The 16,661-nt window shown below is 45.1% G+C and overlaps 1 protein-coding gene across 9 annotated transcripts in view; it reads left to right on the forward strand.

Moving 5' to 3' along the window:
• The window catches only part of LOC121537685 (1-phosphatidylinositol 4,5-bisphosphate phosphodiesterase eta-2-like), a 169,809-nt gene that overhangs the window by 120,283 nt on the left and 32,865 nt on the right, over positions 1-16,661 (forward strand). For all 9 annotated transcript variants that reach the window (XR_005995121.2, XR_006657400.1, XR_006657399.1 and 6 more), the window contains exons 4-8: positions 3,688-3,817; positions 9,758-9,928; positions 11,990-12,083; positions 13,823-14,026; positions 14,279-14,399. Coding sequence is in view for 5 of the 9 variants with exons in the window: in XM_041845283.2 (XP_041701217.2) it covers positions 3,688-3,817; positions 9,758-9,928; positions 11,990-12,083; positions 13,823-14,026; positions 14,279-14,399 (720 nt within the window). In the remaining 4 variants the exon portion in view is untranslated. The remainder of the gene's footprint in view (positions 1-3,687; positions 3,818-9,757; positions 9,929-11,989; positions 12,084-13,822; positions 14,027-14,278; positions 14,400-16,661) is intronic.

Below are 16,661 nucleotides of genomic sequence, written 5' to 3' on the forward strand. Positions count from 1 at the left end.
GTAAAATAAAATAACTGTAGGGAGGCTATATATACAGGGGGGTACCGGTGCAGAGTCAATGTGCGGGGGCACCGGCTAGTTGAGATAGTTGAAGTAATATGTACATGTGGGTAGAGTTAAAGTGACTATGCATAAATAATTAACAGAGTAGCAGCAGCGTAAAAAGGATGGGGTGGGGGGGCAGTGCAAATAGTCCGGGTAGCCATGATTAGCTGTTCAGGAGTCTTATGGCTTGGGGGTAGAAGCTGTTGTGAAGTCTTTTGGACCTAGACTTGGCACTCCGGTACCGCTTGCCGTGCGGTAGCAGGGAGAACAGTCTATGACTAGGGTGGCTGGAGTCTTTGACAATTTTGAGGGCCTTCCTCTGACACCGCTTGGCCCCAGTGATGTACTGGGCCGTACGCACTACCCTCTGTAGTGCCTTGCGGTCGGAGGCTAAGCAGTTGCCATACCAGGCGGTGATGCAACCAGTCAGGATGCTCTCGATGGTGCAGCTGTATAATTTTTTGAGGATCTGAGGACCCATGCCAAATCTTTTCAGTCTCCTGAGGGGGAATAGGCTTTGTCGTGCCCTCTTCACGACTGTCTTGGTGTGTTTGGACCATGATAGTTCGTTGGTGATGTGGACACCAAGGAACTTGAAGCTCTCAACCTGTTCCACTACAGCCCCGTCGATGAGAATGGGGGCGTGCTCAGTCCTCTTTTTTTTCCTGTAGTCCACAATCATCTCCTTTGTCTTGGTCACGTTGAGGGAGAGGTTGTTGTCCTGGCACCACACGGCCAGGTCTCTGACCTCCTCCCTATAGGCTGTCTCATCGTTGTCGGTGATCAGGCCTACCACTGTTGTGTAGTCGGCAAACTTAATGATGGTGTTGGAGTCGTGCCTGGCCATGCAGTCATGGGTGAACAGAGAGTACAGGAGGGGGACTGAGCACGCACCCCTGAGGGGCCCCCCGTGTTGAGGATCAGTGTGGCAGATGTGTTGTTACCTACCCTTACCACCTGGGGGCGGCCCGTCAGGAAGTCCAGGATCCAGTTGCAGAGGGAGGTGTTTAGTCCCAGGATCCTTAGATTAGTGATGAGCTTAGAGGGCACTATGGTGTTGAATGCTGAGCTGTAGTCAATGAATAGCATTCTCACGTAGGTGTTCCTCTTGTCCAGGTGGGAAAGGGCAGTGTGGAGTGCAATAGAGATTGCATCATCTGTGGATCTGTTGGGGCGGTATGCAAATTGGAGTGGGTCTAGGGTTTCTGGGATAATGTTGTTGATGTGAGCCATGAGCAGCCTTTCAAAGCACTTCATGGCTACAGACGTCAGTGCAACGGGTCGTTAGTCATTTAGGCAGGTTATCTTAGAGTCCTTGGGCACGGGGACTATGGTGGTCTGCTTGAAACATGTTGGTATTACAGACTCAGTCAGGGACATGTTGAAAATGTCAGTGAAGACACTTGCCAGTTGGTCAGCACATGCTCGGAGTACACGTCCTGGTAATCCGTCTGGCCCTGCGGCCTTGTGAATGTTGACCTGCTTAAAAGTCTTACTCACATCGGCTACGGAGAGCGTGATCACATAGTCATCCGGAACAGCTGGTGCTCTCACGCATGCTTCAGTGTTGCTTGCCTCGAAGCGAGCATAGAAGTGGTTTAGCTCGTCTGGTAGGCTTGTGTCACTGGGCAGCTCGTGGCTGTGCTTCCCTTTGTAGTCTGTAATAGTTTTCAAGCCCTGCCACATCCGACGAGCGTCAGAGCCAGTGTAGTACGATTCAATCTTGTTAATGTTGTAAATGGCTATTGTAGCTGGAAACGGCTGATTTTTAATGGAATATCTACATAGGCGTACAGAGGTCCATTATCAGCAACCATCAGTCCTGTGTTCCAATGGCACATTGTGTTTATCATTTTAAAAGTCTAATTGATCATTAGAAAACCCTTTTGCAATTATGTTAGCACAGCTGAAAACTGTTGTGCTGATTAAAGTAGCAATAAACTGGCCTTCTTGAGACTAGTTGAGTATCTGGAGCATCAGCAATTGTGGGTTCGATTACAGGCTCAAAATGGCCAGAAACAAAAACTTTCTTCTGAAACTCGTCAATCTATTCTTGTTCTGAGAAATGAAGCCTATTCCATGCGAGAAATTGCCAAGAAACTGAAGATCTCGTACAACGCTGTGTACTACTCCCTTCACAGAACAGCGCAAACTGGCTCTAACCAGAATAGAAAGAGGAGTGGGAGGCCCCGGTGCACAACTGAGCAAGAGGACAAATAAATTAGTGTCTAGTTTGAGAAACCGACTCCTCACAGGTCCTCAACTGGCAGCTTCATTAAATAGTACCCGCAAAAGACCAGTCTCAACGTCAGCAGTGAAGAGACGACTCCGGGATGCTTACCTTCTAGGCAGAGTTGCAAAGAAAAAGACATATCTCAGACTGGCCAATAAAAATAAAAGATTAAGATGGGCAAAATAACACACACTGGACAGAGGAAGATTGGAAAAAAGTGTTATGAACAGACTAATCGAAGTTTGAGGTGTTCGGATCACAAAGAAGAACATTTGTGAGAAGCAGACCAAATGAAAAGATGCTGGAGGAGTGCTTGATGCCATCTGTCAAGCATGGTGGAGGCAATGTGATGGTCTGGGGGTGCTTTGGTGGTGGTAAAGTGGGAGATTTGTACAGGGTAAAAGGGATCTTGAAGAAGGAAGGCTATCACTCCATTTTGCAACGCCATGCCATACCCTGTGGACGGCACTTGAGTGGAGCCAATTTCCTCCTACAACAGGACAATGACCCAAAGTACAGCTCCAAACTATGCAATAACTATTTAGGGAAGAAGCAGTCAGCTGGTATTCTGTCTATAATGGAGTGGCCAGCACAGTCACCGGATCTTAACCCTATTGAGCTGTTGTGGGAGCAGCTTGACCGTATGGTACATAAGAAGTGCCCATCAAGCCAATCCAACTTGTGGGAGGTGCTTCAGGAAGCGTGGGGTGAAATCTCTGTAAAACAACTGTAACAATAAATGTTGACACACTTACGCCGACATCACGCCGTTATTCCTACCAACTGAGCAAGATGGAACCCCCCCCCCAAGATATGGAGTCGGGAGTACCAACACTTTGGATTTTCTTCAATGAGAAAACAAATAAACAACAGTAACTGTCATTGTACCGAAACTGAAACGAACCATGACCCCCAAAACCGCAATGCTTACCGAACTTTTCAATACTTGAATCGGTTGTGAATAATGTTATCACGCATGTACACACAGTGCACTCCACTCTTACACACACACGTTGTTTCTCTCCCCACACACACACACAGACTGACATGGATTGGATACACACTGCGGCTTCGGCATGCCACCGAGCCTGACATGCTGATGAAAGGAGTAAGAGCTGTGTTAGAGATCAGAAGGTTTTGCGTTGTTTCACAACTGTTTGGGCTCTGAACAGAGATTCACTTAGACGACCTTCGCTAAATATTGTGAACCACGCTAGCTGTAAACTTTCTGTTGCAGTCTATACTTGATCGATCGATGAAGCGATTAATCAATTCATGTGACCAGCTGTGCATAGTTCATGGGACAGTTCTCTTACAAAGGACTATTTAAAACAAAGTATGACATCAGTAGGTTGTTGTTGTTGTCCGTTGTGTGTGTTATCTATCCTTAACCCCTGGTTGGTTGGTACGTGGCTGAAGCAGACGTTTACGGAGGCAGATAAGAACGGCGATGGAAGCCTGAGCATCAGCGAGGTCCTGCAGCTCCTCCACAAGCTCAACGTCAACCTACCCCGCCAGAAAGTTAAGCAGATGTTTAAGGTACACTACAATCATTTTTTAATGTGTGTGTGTATATATATATATATATATTTGTAAAGTATTTCCTGACTAATATTGAACAGATAGAGAGGATCACAGTGGTGAAAGATAGAGGTTGTGTCAAAGGGCAATCGGCCGGATTCGAACCCGTGCCGACAATGTAGACGTGTACCGGAGGCAAGGGCATTACCGCTAGACCAGCCAGGCCATACTATGGTCATATTTTTTAAATAATAATAATAATAATTTTGCTTTTATATAACTTTTTATTACAAAGAATATCAAAGTGCTTAGAAGCAAAATAAACAGGCAATTAGAATTAAAGGCTGCAGGCGGCTTTTAAGGAGCGATGGACAATTACCCTTGATTTCTTAGCTAGCTTGGCTCAGTCTGTGTGGATACACGTCCTGTTCACCCTGTTAGCATCCACTCAGGTCCGAGAAATGACAAGACCGCTTTCTCCAAATGAGCCAGTCATGGTGAATAAAAAGAAAGTGCTGTGGCTTCATTATTTCACAACTTTTAAATTGAGTTCATTTAACATCCTCAGTCATTCACACAGGACTTGACCTTTTGCAAAGCTATTTGAATGACTCACTTAGTGGGAATGGAGATGTGTCGTTGTGACAGATTTGTCACAGGAAACTATATAACAGGAAAGGCAATTGAGAGGCACCCAGAAATTGCTGTTATGCCTAGTTCATAATGACTCCTGGGCTCCTTCTCAATTCATCCTTCCTAGATTCCTTGCATCCTCTATCCTTGCCTCCTTCTCAAAACACTTTAGAGAAGAAGGTCTGATGGAAGGGTCCTTGGACTTTTCACTTAGAAAACAGGCTAGGCTATTAGCTACAATCTCCCAGCCATGTCATAGCCTAGTGAAGCCAGAGGGTCCTTTGACAGCATGGCACTGCTAGTATTAGTGAGTTAGCAGTGTGTTATCATGTTGGTAGTCTGTTAGCACTGGCGTCCGTGGCTGTTTCTTCACCCCAGCCTGTGGCGTAGCGAGCTTTTTTAAAATTTATTTTTTATTTAACCAGGTAAGCCAGTTGAGAACAAGTTCTCATTTACAACTGCGACCTGGCCAAGATGAAGCAAAGCAGTGCGATTAAAAACAACAACAGAGTTACATATGGAATAAACAAAACGTACAGTCAATTACCCAATAGAAAATCTATATACAGTGAGCTGCACTAAGCCCCGCCACCCTTGGGGGTCACCCATATGGTGCGTTTGAAAGCAGATGGCCTCTGGTGTAACACACGGTAACACATCAGGGACCAATCTGGACTTTGGTGTGTGGGTGAGTGTACACTTTCTTGCTATACTTAGTGTAGCGCATTAAGTATTTTTCTCAGCCTCTCGCGCTCAAGACATTGACTTCCTTTCAGATAGCCTGTTCGGTGTTGAGACACTGAGGTACGTTGTTTCCACGAGGCACTCTTCTTCCCGTCCGTTGAGCATGCCGGCGTCTGGGTTTGTCCTGGGTCCTAAAATTTGATTATGTCACGTGCGCCAAATACAACGGGTGTAGATTTAACCGTGAAATGCTTGCTTACGAGCCCTTCCCTACGATGCAGAGTTAACAAAATAGAAAGTAGTAACACGAGGAATAAAATACACAAGAATAGAGCTACAGTGGGGAGAACAAGTATTTGATACACTGCTGATTTTGCAGGTTTTCCTACTAACAAAGCATGTAGAGGTCTGGAATTTTTATCGTAGGTACAATTCAACTGTGAGAGACGGAATCTAAAACAAAAGTCCAGAAAATCACATTGTATGATTTTTAAGTAAATAATTTGCATTTTATTGCATGACATAAGTATTTGATCAACTACCAACCAGTAAGAATTCCGGCTCTCACAGACCTGTTAGTTTTTCTTTAAGAAGCCCTCCTGTTCTCCACTCATTACCTGTATTAACTGCACCTGTTTGAACTCGTTACCTGTATAAAAGACACCTGTCCACACACTCAATCAAACAGACTCCAACCTCTCCACAATGGCCAAGACCAGAGAGCTGTGTAAGGACATCAGGGATACAATTGTAGACTTTCACAAGGCTGGGATGGGCTGGACAATAGGCAAGCAGCTTGGTGAGAAGGCAACAACTGTTGGCGCAATTATAAGAAAATGGAAAAAGTTCAAGATGACGGTCAATCACCCTCGGTCTGGGGCTCCATGCAAGATCTCACCTCGTGGGGCATCAATGATCATGAGGAAGGTGAGGGATCAGCCCAGAACTACACGGCAGGACCTGGTCAATGACCTGAAGAGAGCTGGGACCACAGTCTCAAAGAAAACCATTAGTAACACACTACGCCGTCATGGATTAAAATCCTGCAGCGCACGCAAGGTCCCCCTGCTCAAGCCAGCGCATGTCCAGGCCCGTCTGAAGTTTGCCAATGACCATCTGGATGATCCAGAGGAGGAATGGGAGAAGGTCATGTGGTCTGATGAGACAAAAATAGAGCTTTTTGGTCTAAACTCCACTCGCCGTGTTTGGAGGAAGAAGAAGGATGAGTACAACCCCAAGAACACCATCCCAACCGTGAAGCATGGCGGTGAAAACATCATTCTTTGGGGATGCTTTTCTGCAAAGGGGACAGGACGACTGCACCGTATTGAGGGGAGGATGGATGGGGCCATGTATCGCGAGATCTTGGCCAACAACCTCCTTCCCTCAGTAAGAGCATTGAAGATGGGTGGTGGCTGGGTCTTCCAGCATGACAACGACCCGAAACACACAGCCAGGGCAACTAAGGAGTGGCTCCGTAAGAAGCATCTCAAGGTCCTGGAGTGGCCTAGCCAGTCTCCAGACCTGAACCCAATAGAAAATCTTTGGAGGGAGCTGAAAGTCCGTATTGCCCAGCGACAGCCCCGAAACCTGAAGGATCTGGAGAAGGTCTGTATGGAGGAGTGGGCCAAAATCCCTGCTGCAGTGTGTGCAAACCTGGTCAAGACCTACAGGAAATGTATGATCTCTGTAATTGCAAACAAAGGTTTCTGTACCAAATATGAAGTTCTGATTTTCTGATGTATCAAATACTTATGTCATGCAATAAAATGTAAATGAATTACTTAAAAATCATACAATGTGATTTTCTGGATTTTTGTTTTAGATTCAGTCTCTCACAGTTGAAGTGTACCTATGATAAACATTACAGACCTCTACATGCTTTGTAAGTAGGAAAACCTTCAAAATCGGCAGTGTATCAAATACTTGTTCTCCCCACTGTATATACAGGAAGTACCAGAACAATGTGGAGCTATATACAGGAAGTACCAGATCAATGTGCAGCTATATACAGGGAGTACCAGAACCAGATCAAGGTGGAGCTATATACAGGTAGTACCAGTACCAGATCAATGTGCAGAGGTATGATGTATTTGAGGTAGATACAGTTGAAGTCAGAAGTTTACATACACTTAGGTTGGAGTCATTAAAACTCGTTTTTCAACCACTCCACACATTTCTTGTTAACAAACTATAGTTTTGGCCAGTCGGTTTGGACATCTACTTTGTGCATGACACAAGTAATTTTACCAACAATTGTTTACAGACAGATTATTTCACTTATAATTCACTGTATCACAATTCCAGTGGGTCAGAAGTTTACATACACTAAGTTGACTGTGCCTTTTAAACAGCTTGGAAAATTCCAGAAAATGATGTCATGGTTTTAGAAGCTTCTGATAGGCTAATTGACATAATTTGAGTCCATTGGAGGTGTACCTGTGGATGTATTTCAAGGCCTACCTTCAAACTCAGTGCCTCTTTGCTTGACATCATGGGAAAATCAAAAGAAATCAGCCAAGACCTTTGAAAAAAAATGGTAGACCTCCACAAGTCTGGTTCATCCTTGGGAGCAATTTCCAAACGCCTGAAGGTACCACGTTCATCTGTACAAACAATAGTATGCAAGTATAAACACCATGGGACCACGAAGCTGTCATACCGCTCAGGAAGGAGACACGCTCTGTCTCCTAGAGATGAGCGTACTTTGGTGCGAAAAGTGCAAATCAATCCCAGAACAACAGCAAAGGACCTTGTGAAGATGCTGGAGGAAACAGGTACAAAAGTATCTATATCCACAGTAAAACGAGTCCTATATCGACATAACCTGAAAGGCCGCTCAGCAAGGAAGAAGCCACTGCTCCAAAACCGCCATAAAAAAAGCCAGACTACGGTTTGCAACTGCACATGGGGACAAAGATTGTACTTTTTGGAGAAACATTCTCTGGTCTGATGAAACAAAAATGGAACTGTTTGGCCATAATGACCATCGTTATTTTTGGAGGAAAAAGGGGGGGCTTGCAAGCCGAAGAACACATTTTACATTTTAGTCATTAGCAGACTAAAATGTAAAATGTGTTCTTCGACAACCGTGAAGCACGGGGGTGGCAGCATCATGCTGTGGGGGTGCTTTGCTGCAGGAGGGACTGGTGCACTTCACAAAATAGATGGCATCATGAGGAAGGAAAATTATGTGGATATATTGAAGCAACATCTCAAGACATCAGTCAGGAAGTTGAAGCTTGGTCGCAAATGGGTCTTCCAAATGGACAATGACCCCAAGCATACTTCCGAAGTTGTGGCAAAATGGCTTAAGGACAACAAAGTCAAGGTATTGGAGTGGCCATCACAAAGCCCTGACCTCAATCCTATAGAAAATGTGTGGGCAGAACTGAAAAAGCGTGTGCGAGCAAGGAGGCCTACAAACCTGACTCACTTACACCAGGTCTGTCAGGAGGAATGGGCCAAAATTCACCCAATTTATTGTGGGAAGCTTGTGGAAGGCTACCCGAAACGTTTGACCCAAGTTAAACAATTTAAAGGCAATGCTACCAAATACTAATTGAGTGTATGTAAACTTCTGACCCACTGGGAATGCGATGAAATAAATAAAAGCTGAAATAAATCATTCTCGCTACTATTATTCTGACATTTCACATTCTTAAAAGAAAATGGTGATCGTGTGGTCCTCTGTAGCTCAGCTGGTAGAGCACGGCGCTTGTAATGCCAAGGTAGTGGGTTCGATCCCCGGGACCACCCATACACAAAAAATGTATGCACGCATGACTGTAAGTCGCTTTGGATAAAAGCGTCTGCTAAATGGCATATTATTATTATTATTATTATATCCTAACTGACCTAAGACAGGGAATTGTTACTAGGATTAAATGTCAGGAATTGTGAAAAACTGAGTTTAAATGTATTTGGCTAAGGTGTACGTAAACCTCCGTCTTCAACTATGCATGTACATGAAGACAGGGTAAAGTGACTAGGCATCAGGATAGATAATAATAAGGTATATGAGGTAGATATGTACATGAAGGCAGGGTAAAGTGACTAGGCATCAGGATAGATAATAATAAGGTATATGAGGTAGATATGTACATGAAGGCAGGGTAAAGTGACTAGGCATCAGGATAGATAATAATAAGGTATTGGAGGTAGATATGTATATGAAGGCAGGGTAAAGTGACTAGGCATCAGGATAGATAATAATAAGGTATTTGAGGTAGATATGTACATGAAGGCAGGGTAAAGTGACTAGGCATCAGGATAGATAATAATAAGGTACTTGAGGTAGATATGTACATGAAGGCAGGGTAAAGTGACTAGGCATCAGAACAGATAATAATAAGGTATTTGAGGTAGATATGTACATGAAGGCAGGGTAAAGTGACTAGGCATCAGGATAGATAATAATAAGAGTTAAATAAAGAACAGAGTAGCAGCAGCATATGATGAGTGTAAAAGTATGTGTGTTTTTGTATTTGAATTGTGTGTGTGTGTGTGTGTGTGTGTGTGTGTGTTTTGTGTCAGTGTGTGTATAGTTTTGTGAAATATGCATAGTCAGTGATAATGATGCATAGTCAGATAATGAATAGTTACCCGGACTAACTGTTTACACGCTTGTCTTCTCCCCAGGAGGCAGACACTGATGACAACCAGGGCACCCTGGGTTTTGAGGAGTTCTGTTCCTTCTACAAGATGATGTCGACGCGCCACGACCTCTACCTGCTCATGCTCACTTACAGCAACCACATGGACCACCTTGACACCAGCAACCTGGCCCGCTTCCTGGAGCTCGACCAGAAGGTACAGTGAGCAGAGTTGGAGCGTATGCAGGCAGCCACACAGGCACACACAGAGGTGCGAGCATGCATGCTGCATGCATGCATGCTGGGATTAACACAGAGGTACACACAGAGGTACACACACTGCATATCCCCAGATATTGAAAAGGTATCCATGGGGACATGCCTCTGGGTTAAGTCTTGCTTTGCCCCTCCTTTAAGTCACTTTGGACCCCTTTTAAGGCATTTCTGTGACTCCACTTTTTTGTAATTGCTTGAGTCTGAGGCAAACACCTGATTTTAAGTCTCAATAATGGTAGCAACAGGATACACTTGTCGGGACAATTTTATCCGTTTTTTCCCCCCTCCTGCCTGTTTCCATGTGTCAGAAGTTTCCCTTTCAGCACATTATGCAAAAAAGCACACAATATTACTATTGAATTGCAGTGAAAAGCTCAGTTTGCCATTTTGACTCCAAGCCTTGACAAAGACCGTTAAAGAACATACGGATGGAACAGACACGTGACTGGAAAAACACCACCATCACTTTTGTATACATGCATCCCATTTCGGATGGTTATCCAATGCATTTTCTCATTCTGTGGTATGATAGAAACAGAGCCAGTACAGCTGTATCTACAGTATAGAATGATCAACTTTTCTATGTGGGAAAAGCTCATGCTACTACAAGTTAGAGGATATGTTTTTTTGCTGACATCCCACTTAGCCAACAAGCTAAGTAAACAAGGATGAATCTTCCATGTGAGTCACCCCGTAGAGACTCTGCTAGGTGACAGACAGACAGTCAGACATTTCATGGATTTGCTATTGGGGCCTAAAACAAATGCTTAATAGTGGTGGGTTATATGCATACCCAGGCCCCTACAAGGCAATTAGTATTAGCAGTACCAATTCTAAAGGCTTCGGGGGGCTAAAATAAAATGTGAGCACCTTCTATCTAATGGTTTTGCTGAAGAAGAAAAAGACTGTCAAAAAGAAAAAAAATGAAAGGAGCGGTATTTAATGAATTAGCTCTGTGCTTTATAACGAGCGTGTGGTTTTTTGGCTAATTTGCAGTCAGCCAAATGGAGTGGGGAAAATATGCATTTTTTTTTTCGTGTTTGGATCCCAGTTGATGTCTAGTCTGCCCGTTTCAGAAGCTGGGCAATATTATTTGGGCTAATTGTGTTTGATGTTCCACTACTCCCTACTTCGTCGGGGAGGGTTGTGGCGGTTTAACGAGGTGAGTTATATCAAACAGGATGCAGCTAGGCTGTCTCTAGCTCCTCTCTGCTGGCATCATTAGCAACAGCTTCCCTCGGTTTCTCAGTTTAACTGTGTTTACTGCTCTCTCGCTGTGTGCGTGCATTAACTCTCCCATCTCATCACCATTTGCTGCAGCAATACCCAAAGTGTCTCCACTCTACACACTCGTTAGTCGAACCCACTTATCCACATTTACCCACTTCTTAAAAAGCCCATTAGCCTCTCGTGATAGGGAATCAGGGCAAAACCGCGGTCAGAAAGCAGTTTGATGTAAAATCCCTAATGTTTGTAGGTGACCAGGGGAAAGTGGTACAAAAGGGAGAATTAGCCCTTTCGCTAGCTAGCTTCTCATTCTGTCCTTGAAACGCCAATTTTCCCGTCGCCGTAAGTAGTCCAAGCTACTTAGCCAAAGCCTCTGTCTCCCAGGGCTAACCGCAAACATATTGAGCTAGTAGTGTGCAGCACTCAACTGGAGGAATAAAACTGGCAGTGCGACAAAGTGAGTGTCATCTCCCTGCCCCCCACCCAATTTGGGTCGGCCTGACGATGATTGACATGGATGGGTATCAGATCGACCAATCAGCCAGTTTAAAAAGCCAGCTGTCGGGCGTACAATCGGATTCTATCACAGAGATGGGGGCTATAAGCTGCATGTGAGGACATGTCCTTATTGGATTAACAGGAATTTATCTTTACCAACTCTCCCAATGTTTACTGGAATGCAGGGGGATTTTATGAAATTATTAGTTACTGTAGTCAATCTGCGTTTTTTAACTATTTGCTTATTGTGCATTTGTGTCCTTTTTCTGTTTTGTAGATGACGAAGGTGACCAAAGACCATTGCCTTGAGATTGTGAACAGATTTGAGCCATGCCCCGAGAACCAGAAGCAGGGGGTTCTGGGTATTGATGGTAAGAGCTCTCTTATTGGTTCCCTTTCTATTGTCCTTTTATCAGTCGAATGTCGAACGTCTCTCCAATCCCTCCCCCGTCTACGATGTCTCTCCAATCCCTCCCCCGTCTACAACGTCTCTCCAATCCCTCCCCCGTCTACAACGTCTCTCCAATCCCTCCCCCGTCTACAATGTCTCTCCAATCCCTCCCCCCGTCTACAACGTCTCTCCAATCCCTCCCCCCGTCTACAACGTCTCTCCAATCCCTCCCCCGTCTACAACGTCTCTCCAATCCCTTCCCCCGTCTACAACGTCTCTCCAAACCTCCCCCGTCTACAACGTCTCTCCAATCCCTCCCCCCATCTACAACGTCTCTCCAATCCCTCCCCGTCTACAACGTCTCTCCAATCCCTCCCCCCATCTACAACGTCTCTCCAATCCCTCCCCCCGTCTACAACGTCTCTCCAAACCTCCCCCGTCTACAACGTCTCTCCAATCCCTCCCCCCATCTACAACGCCTCTCCAATCCCTCCCCCCATCTACAACGTCTCTCCAATCCCTCCCCGTCTACGACGTCTCTCCAATCCCTCCCCCGTCTACGACGTCTCTCCAATCCCTCCCCCGTCTCACGTCTCTCCAATCCCTCCCCCGTCTACAATGTCTCTCTAATCCCTCCCCCCGTCTACAACGTCTCTCCAATCCCTCCCCCCGTCTACGACGTCTCTCCAAACCTCCCCCGTCTACGACGTCTCTCCAAACCTCCCCCGTCTACGACGTCTCTCCAATCCCTCCCCCGTCTACAACGTCTCTCCAATCCCTCCCCCCGTCTACAACGTCTCTCCAATCCCTCCCCGTCTACAACGTCTCTCCAATCCCTCCCCCCGTCTACAACGTCTCTCCAATCCCTCCCCCCGTCTACAACGTCTCTCCAATCCCTCCCCCGTCTACAACGTCTCTCCAATCCCTCCCCGTCTACAACGTCTCTCCAATCCCTCCCCGTCTACAACGTCTCTCCAATCCCTCCCCCGTCTACAACGTCTCTCCAATCCCTCCCCCCGTCTACAACGTCTCTCCAATCCCCCCGTCTACGTCTCTCCCACCCCCGTCTACGTCTCTCCCACCCCCGTCTACGTCTCTCCAATCCCCCCCGTCTACAACGTCTCTCCAATCCCTCCCCCCGTCTACAACGTCTCTCCAATCCCTCCCCCCGTCTACAACGTCTCTCCAATCCCTCCCCCCGTCTACGTCTCTCCAATCCCTCCCCTGTCTACAACGTCTCTCCAATCCCTCCCCCCGTCTACAAGGTCTCTCCAATCCCTCCCCCCGTCTACAACGCCTCTCCAATCCCTCCCCCCGTCTACAAGGTCTCTCCAATCCCTCCCCCCGTCTACAACGTCTCTCCAATCCCTCCCCCCGTCTACAACGTCTCTCCCTCCCCCGTCTACAACGTCTCTCCAATCCCTCCCCCGTCTACAACGTCTCTCCAATCCCTCCCCCGTCTACAACGTCTCTCCAATCCCTCCCCCGTCTACAACGCCTCTCCAATCCCTCCCCCCGTCTACAATGTCTCTCCAATCCCTCCCCCCGTCTACAATGTCTCTCCAAGCCCTCCTGAGTGATGGCTCCCATGTGGTCCTCTACAGGGTTGCATTCCCTAAGCACCAAACGGACAGAAACGGACTGAAACGGAGGCGATTACCTGGACGTTTTTGGTTGCAGAATGTTTTTAAAGTTTTGTTCTGTTTGCTTGTGACCCAGGTTTCACCAGCTACATGCGCAGCCCAGTGGGGGACATCTTCAACCCAGAGCACAATGTGGTGACCCAGGACATGTCTCAGCCGCTCTGCAACTACTTCATCGCCTCGTCCCACAACACCTACCTGATGGGGGACCAGCTCATGTCCCAGTCCCGCCTCGACATGTACGCCTGGGTGCTGCAGGCCGGCTGCCGCTGCGTGGAAGGTCTCTGACTAACGCGCACTCATACACCCAAACAAACGTTTCTGCAAGCAAGCGTGTACCCACACACATATTGTACATAGAGTTTACATACTGTTACAAATATTGTCTGTCTTGTCTTCAGTCAGAGAATGTAATGAGTCCCTAGTATGTAACCGTTTGTGTGGGGGGGGTTATTAATTAGATTTGAGTGCACTACCTTCTCATGGTTCCTCTGTTCATTCCATCCTTTCATTTTCTTTCCCTCCACTTCAGTGGACTGCTGGGACGGGCAGGACGGAGAGCCCATTGTGCACCACGGCTACACGCTGACCTCCAAGATCCTCTTCAAAGACGTCATCGAGACCATCAACAAGTACGCCTTTGTGAAAAACAAGTAAGTGCGCCGCTTCTGAATTCTTAATCTCGTTTTGTCCACAGACATCCTAGCTAGCTTCTCGGGTTAACTCCCTAACAAAAATATGATATAAATCTAAACGTTTTTATAGCACATGGAAAATGAGGTTGATTGACGTTTCGCTCGCACATAATCTGCTTTCAAGCGATCTTTTAAGCCGTGTCCTTCATCCTGAGCCTGTATGGGAGAATGAGAGGGAATGAGGCGTTGAATTAAATTGCAGTCCGCATGGCGTTTCATGAGATATTGGTCTGAGAGCTTTTTGTCATGCACGCAATAGCAAGCCTACCAACATCATTCATACATGTTAATGATGACAATATATCTTTCAGATGTAGCCTACTTTACCTTAGGATTTCTCGTATGCTCCAGATTATGGTATGCTCCAGATTATGGTATGCTCCAGATTATGGTATGCTCCAGATTATGGTATGCTCCATGTAGTGCCTTCAGAAAGTATTCATAATCCTCGATTTATTCCACATTTTGTTGCTACAGCCTGAATTCAAAATGGGTTAAATATAATTTTTTAATTACACACAATACTCCATAATGGCAAAGTGAAAACATGTTTATTTTTATTTTATTTTAGCAAATGTATTGAAAATGAAATACAGAAATATCTCATCTACATAAGTGTTCACACCCCTGAGTCAATACTTTGTAGAAGCACCTTTGGTGGCAATTACAGCTGAGAGTCTTTTTGGGTAAGTCCCTAAGAGCTTTGCACACCTGGATTGTACAATATTTGTAATATTTGCCTATTATTCTTTGTACAATTCTTCAAGCTCTGTCAAGTTGATTGTTGATCATTGCTAGACAGCCATTTTCAAGTCTTGCCATAGATGTTCAAGACGATTTAAATCATTCAATGTTGTCTTGGTAAGCAACTCCAGTGTAGATTTGGCCTTGTGTTTTAGGTTATTGTCCTGCTGAAAGGTGAATTAGTCTCCCAGTGTCTGTTGGAAAGCAGACTGAACCAGGTTTTCCTCTAGGATTTTGCCTGTGCTTGGCTCTTCCATTTATTTGTATCCTAAAAATAACTCCCTAGGCCTTGCCGATGACAAACATACCCACAACATACCCATGCTTGAAAATATGAAGAGTGGTACTCAGTGATGTGTTGGATTTGCCCCAAATCGCTTTGTATTCAGGACAAAAAGTTAATTTCTTTGCCACATTTTTTGCAGTATTACTTAAGTGCGTTGTTGCAAACAGGATGCATATTTTGGAATATTTTTATTCTGTACAGACTTCCTTTTTACTCTGTCATTTATGTTAGTATTGTGGAGTAACTACAATGTTGTTGATCCATCCTCAGTTTTCTCATCACAACCATCAAACTCTAACTGTTTTAAAGTCACCATTGGCCTCATGGTGAAATCCCTGAGCAGTTTCCTTCCTCTCCAGCAACTGAGTTAGGCAGGACGCCTGTCTCTTTGTAGTGACTGGGTGTATTGATACACCATCCAAAGCCTAATAACTTCACCATGTTTAAAGGGATATTCAGCACCTGCTTTTATTTTAATGTTTTATTTACACATCTACCAATCGGTGACCTTCTTTGTGAGACATTGAAAAACTTCTCTGGTCTTTTGAGCTTGAATCTGTGCTTGAAATTCACTACTCGATTGAGGGACCCTACAGGTGATTGTATGTGTGGGGTACAGAGATGTAGTAGTCATTCAAAAATCATGTAAACCTCTATTATTGAACACGGAATATGTCCATGCAACTTATGGGATTTGTTAAGCACCTTTTTACTCCTGAACTTATTTAGGCCTGTGATAACTAAGGGTTTGAATACTTATTGACTCAAAACATTTCAGCTTATTTATTTATGTAATTTTCTAAAAATGTCTAAAAGCAAAATTCCACTTTGACATTATGGGGTATTGTGTGTGTGTGTGTGTGTGTGTGTGTGTGTATATCAGTGACATAAAATCTCAATACATTTTAAGTTCAGGCTGTAACAACAAAATGCGGACAAAGTAAAGGGGTGTGAATACTGTACTTTCTGAAGGCACTGTATGGTTTTCACCAGAAGTGGTAAGCGCCAGATGAACAAGGCTCATGGTGAATTATAATTATAGTTATTTCTAAGTCATAAACTATTAAAGAGGGTTTTCTCAGAATATTCCTATTACATACAGTGGGGAAAAAAAGTATTTAGTCAGCCACCAATTGTGCAAGTTCTCCCACTTAAAAAGATGAGAGAGGCCTGTAATTTTCATCATAGGT

The sequence above is a fragment of the Coregonus clupeaformis genome, chromosome 24 (assembly GCF_020615455.1).
Source record: "Coregonus clupeaformis isolate EN_2021a chromosome 24, ASM2061545v1, whole genome shotgun sequence".
NCBI lineage: Eukaryota > Metazoa > Chordata > Actinopteri > Salmoniformes > Salmonidae > Coregonus > Coregonus clupeaformis.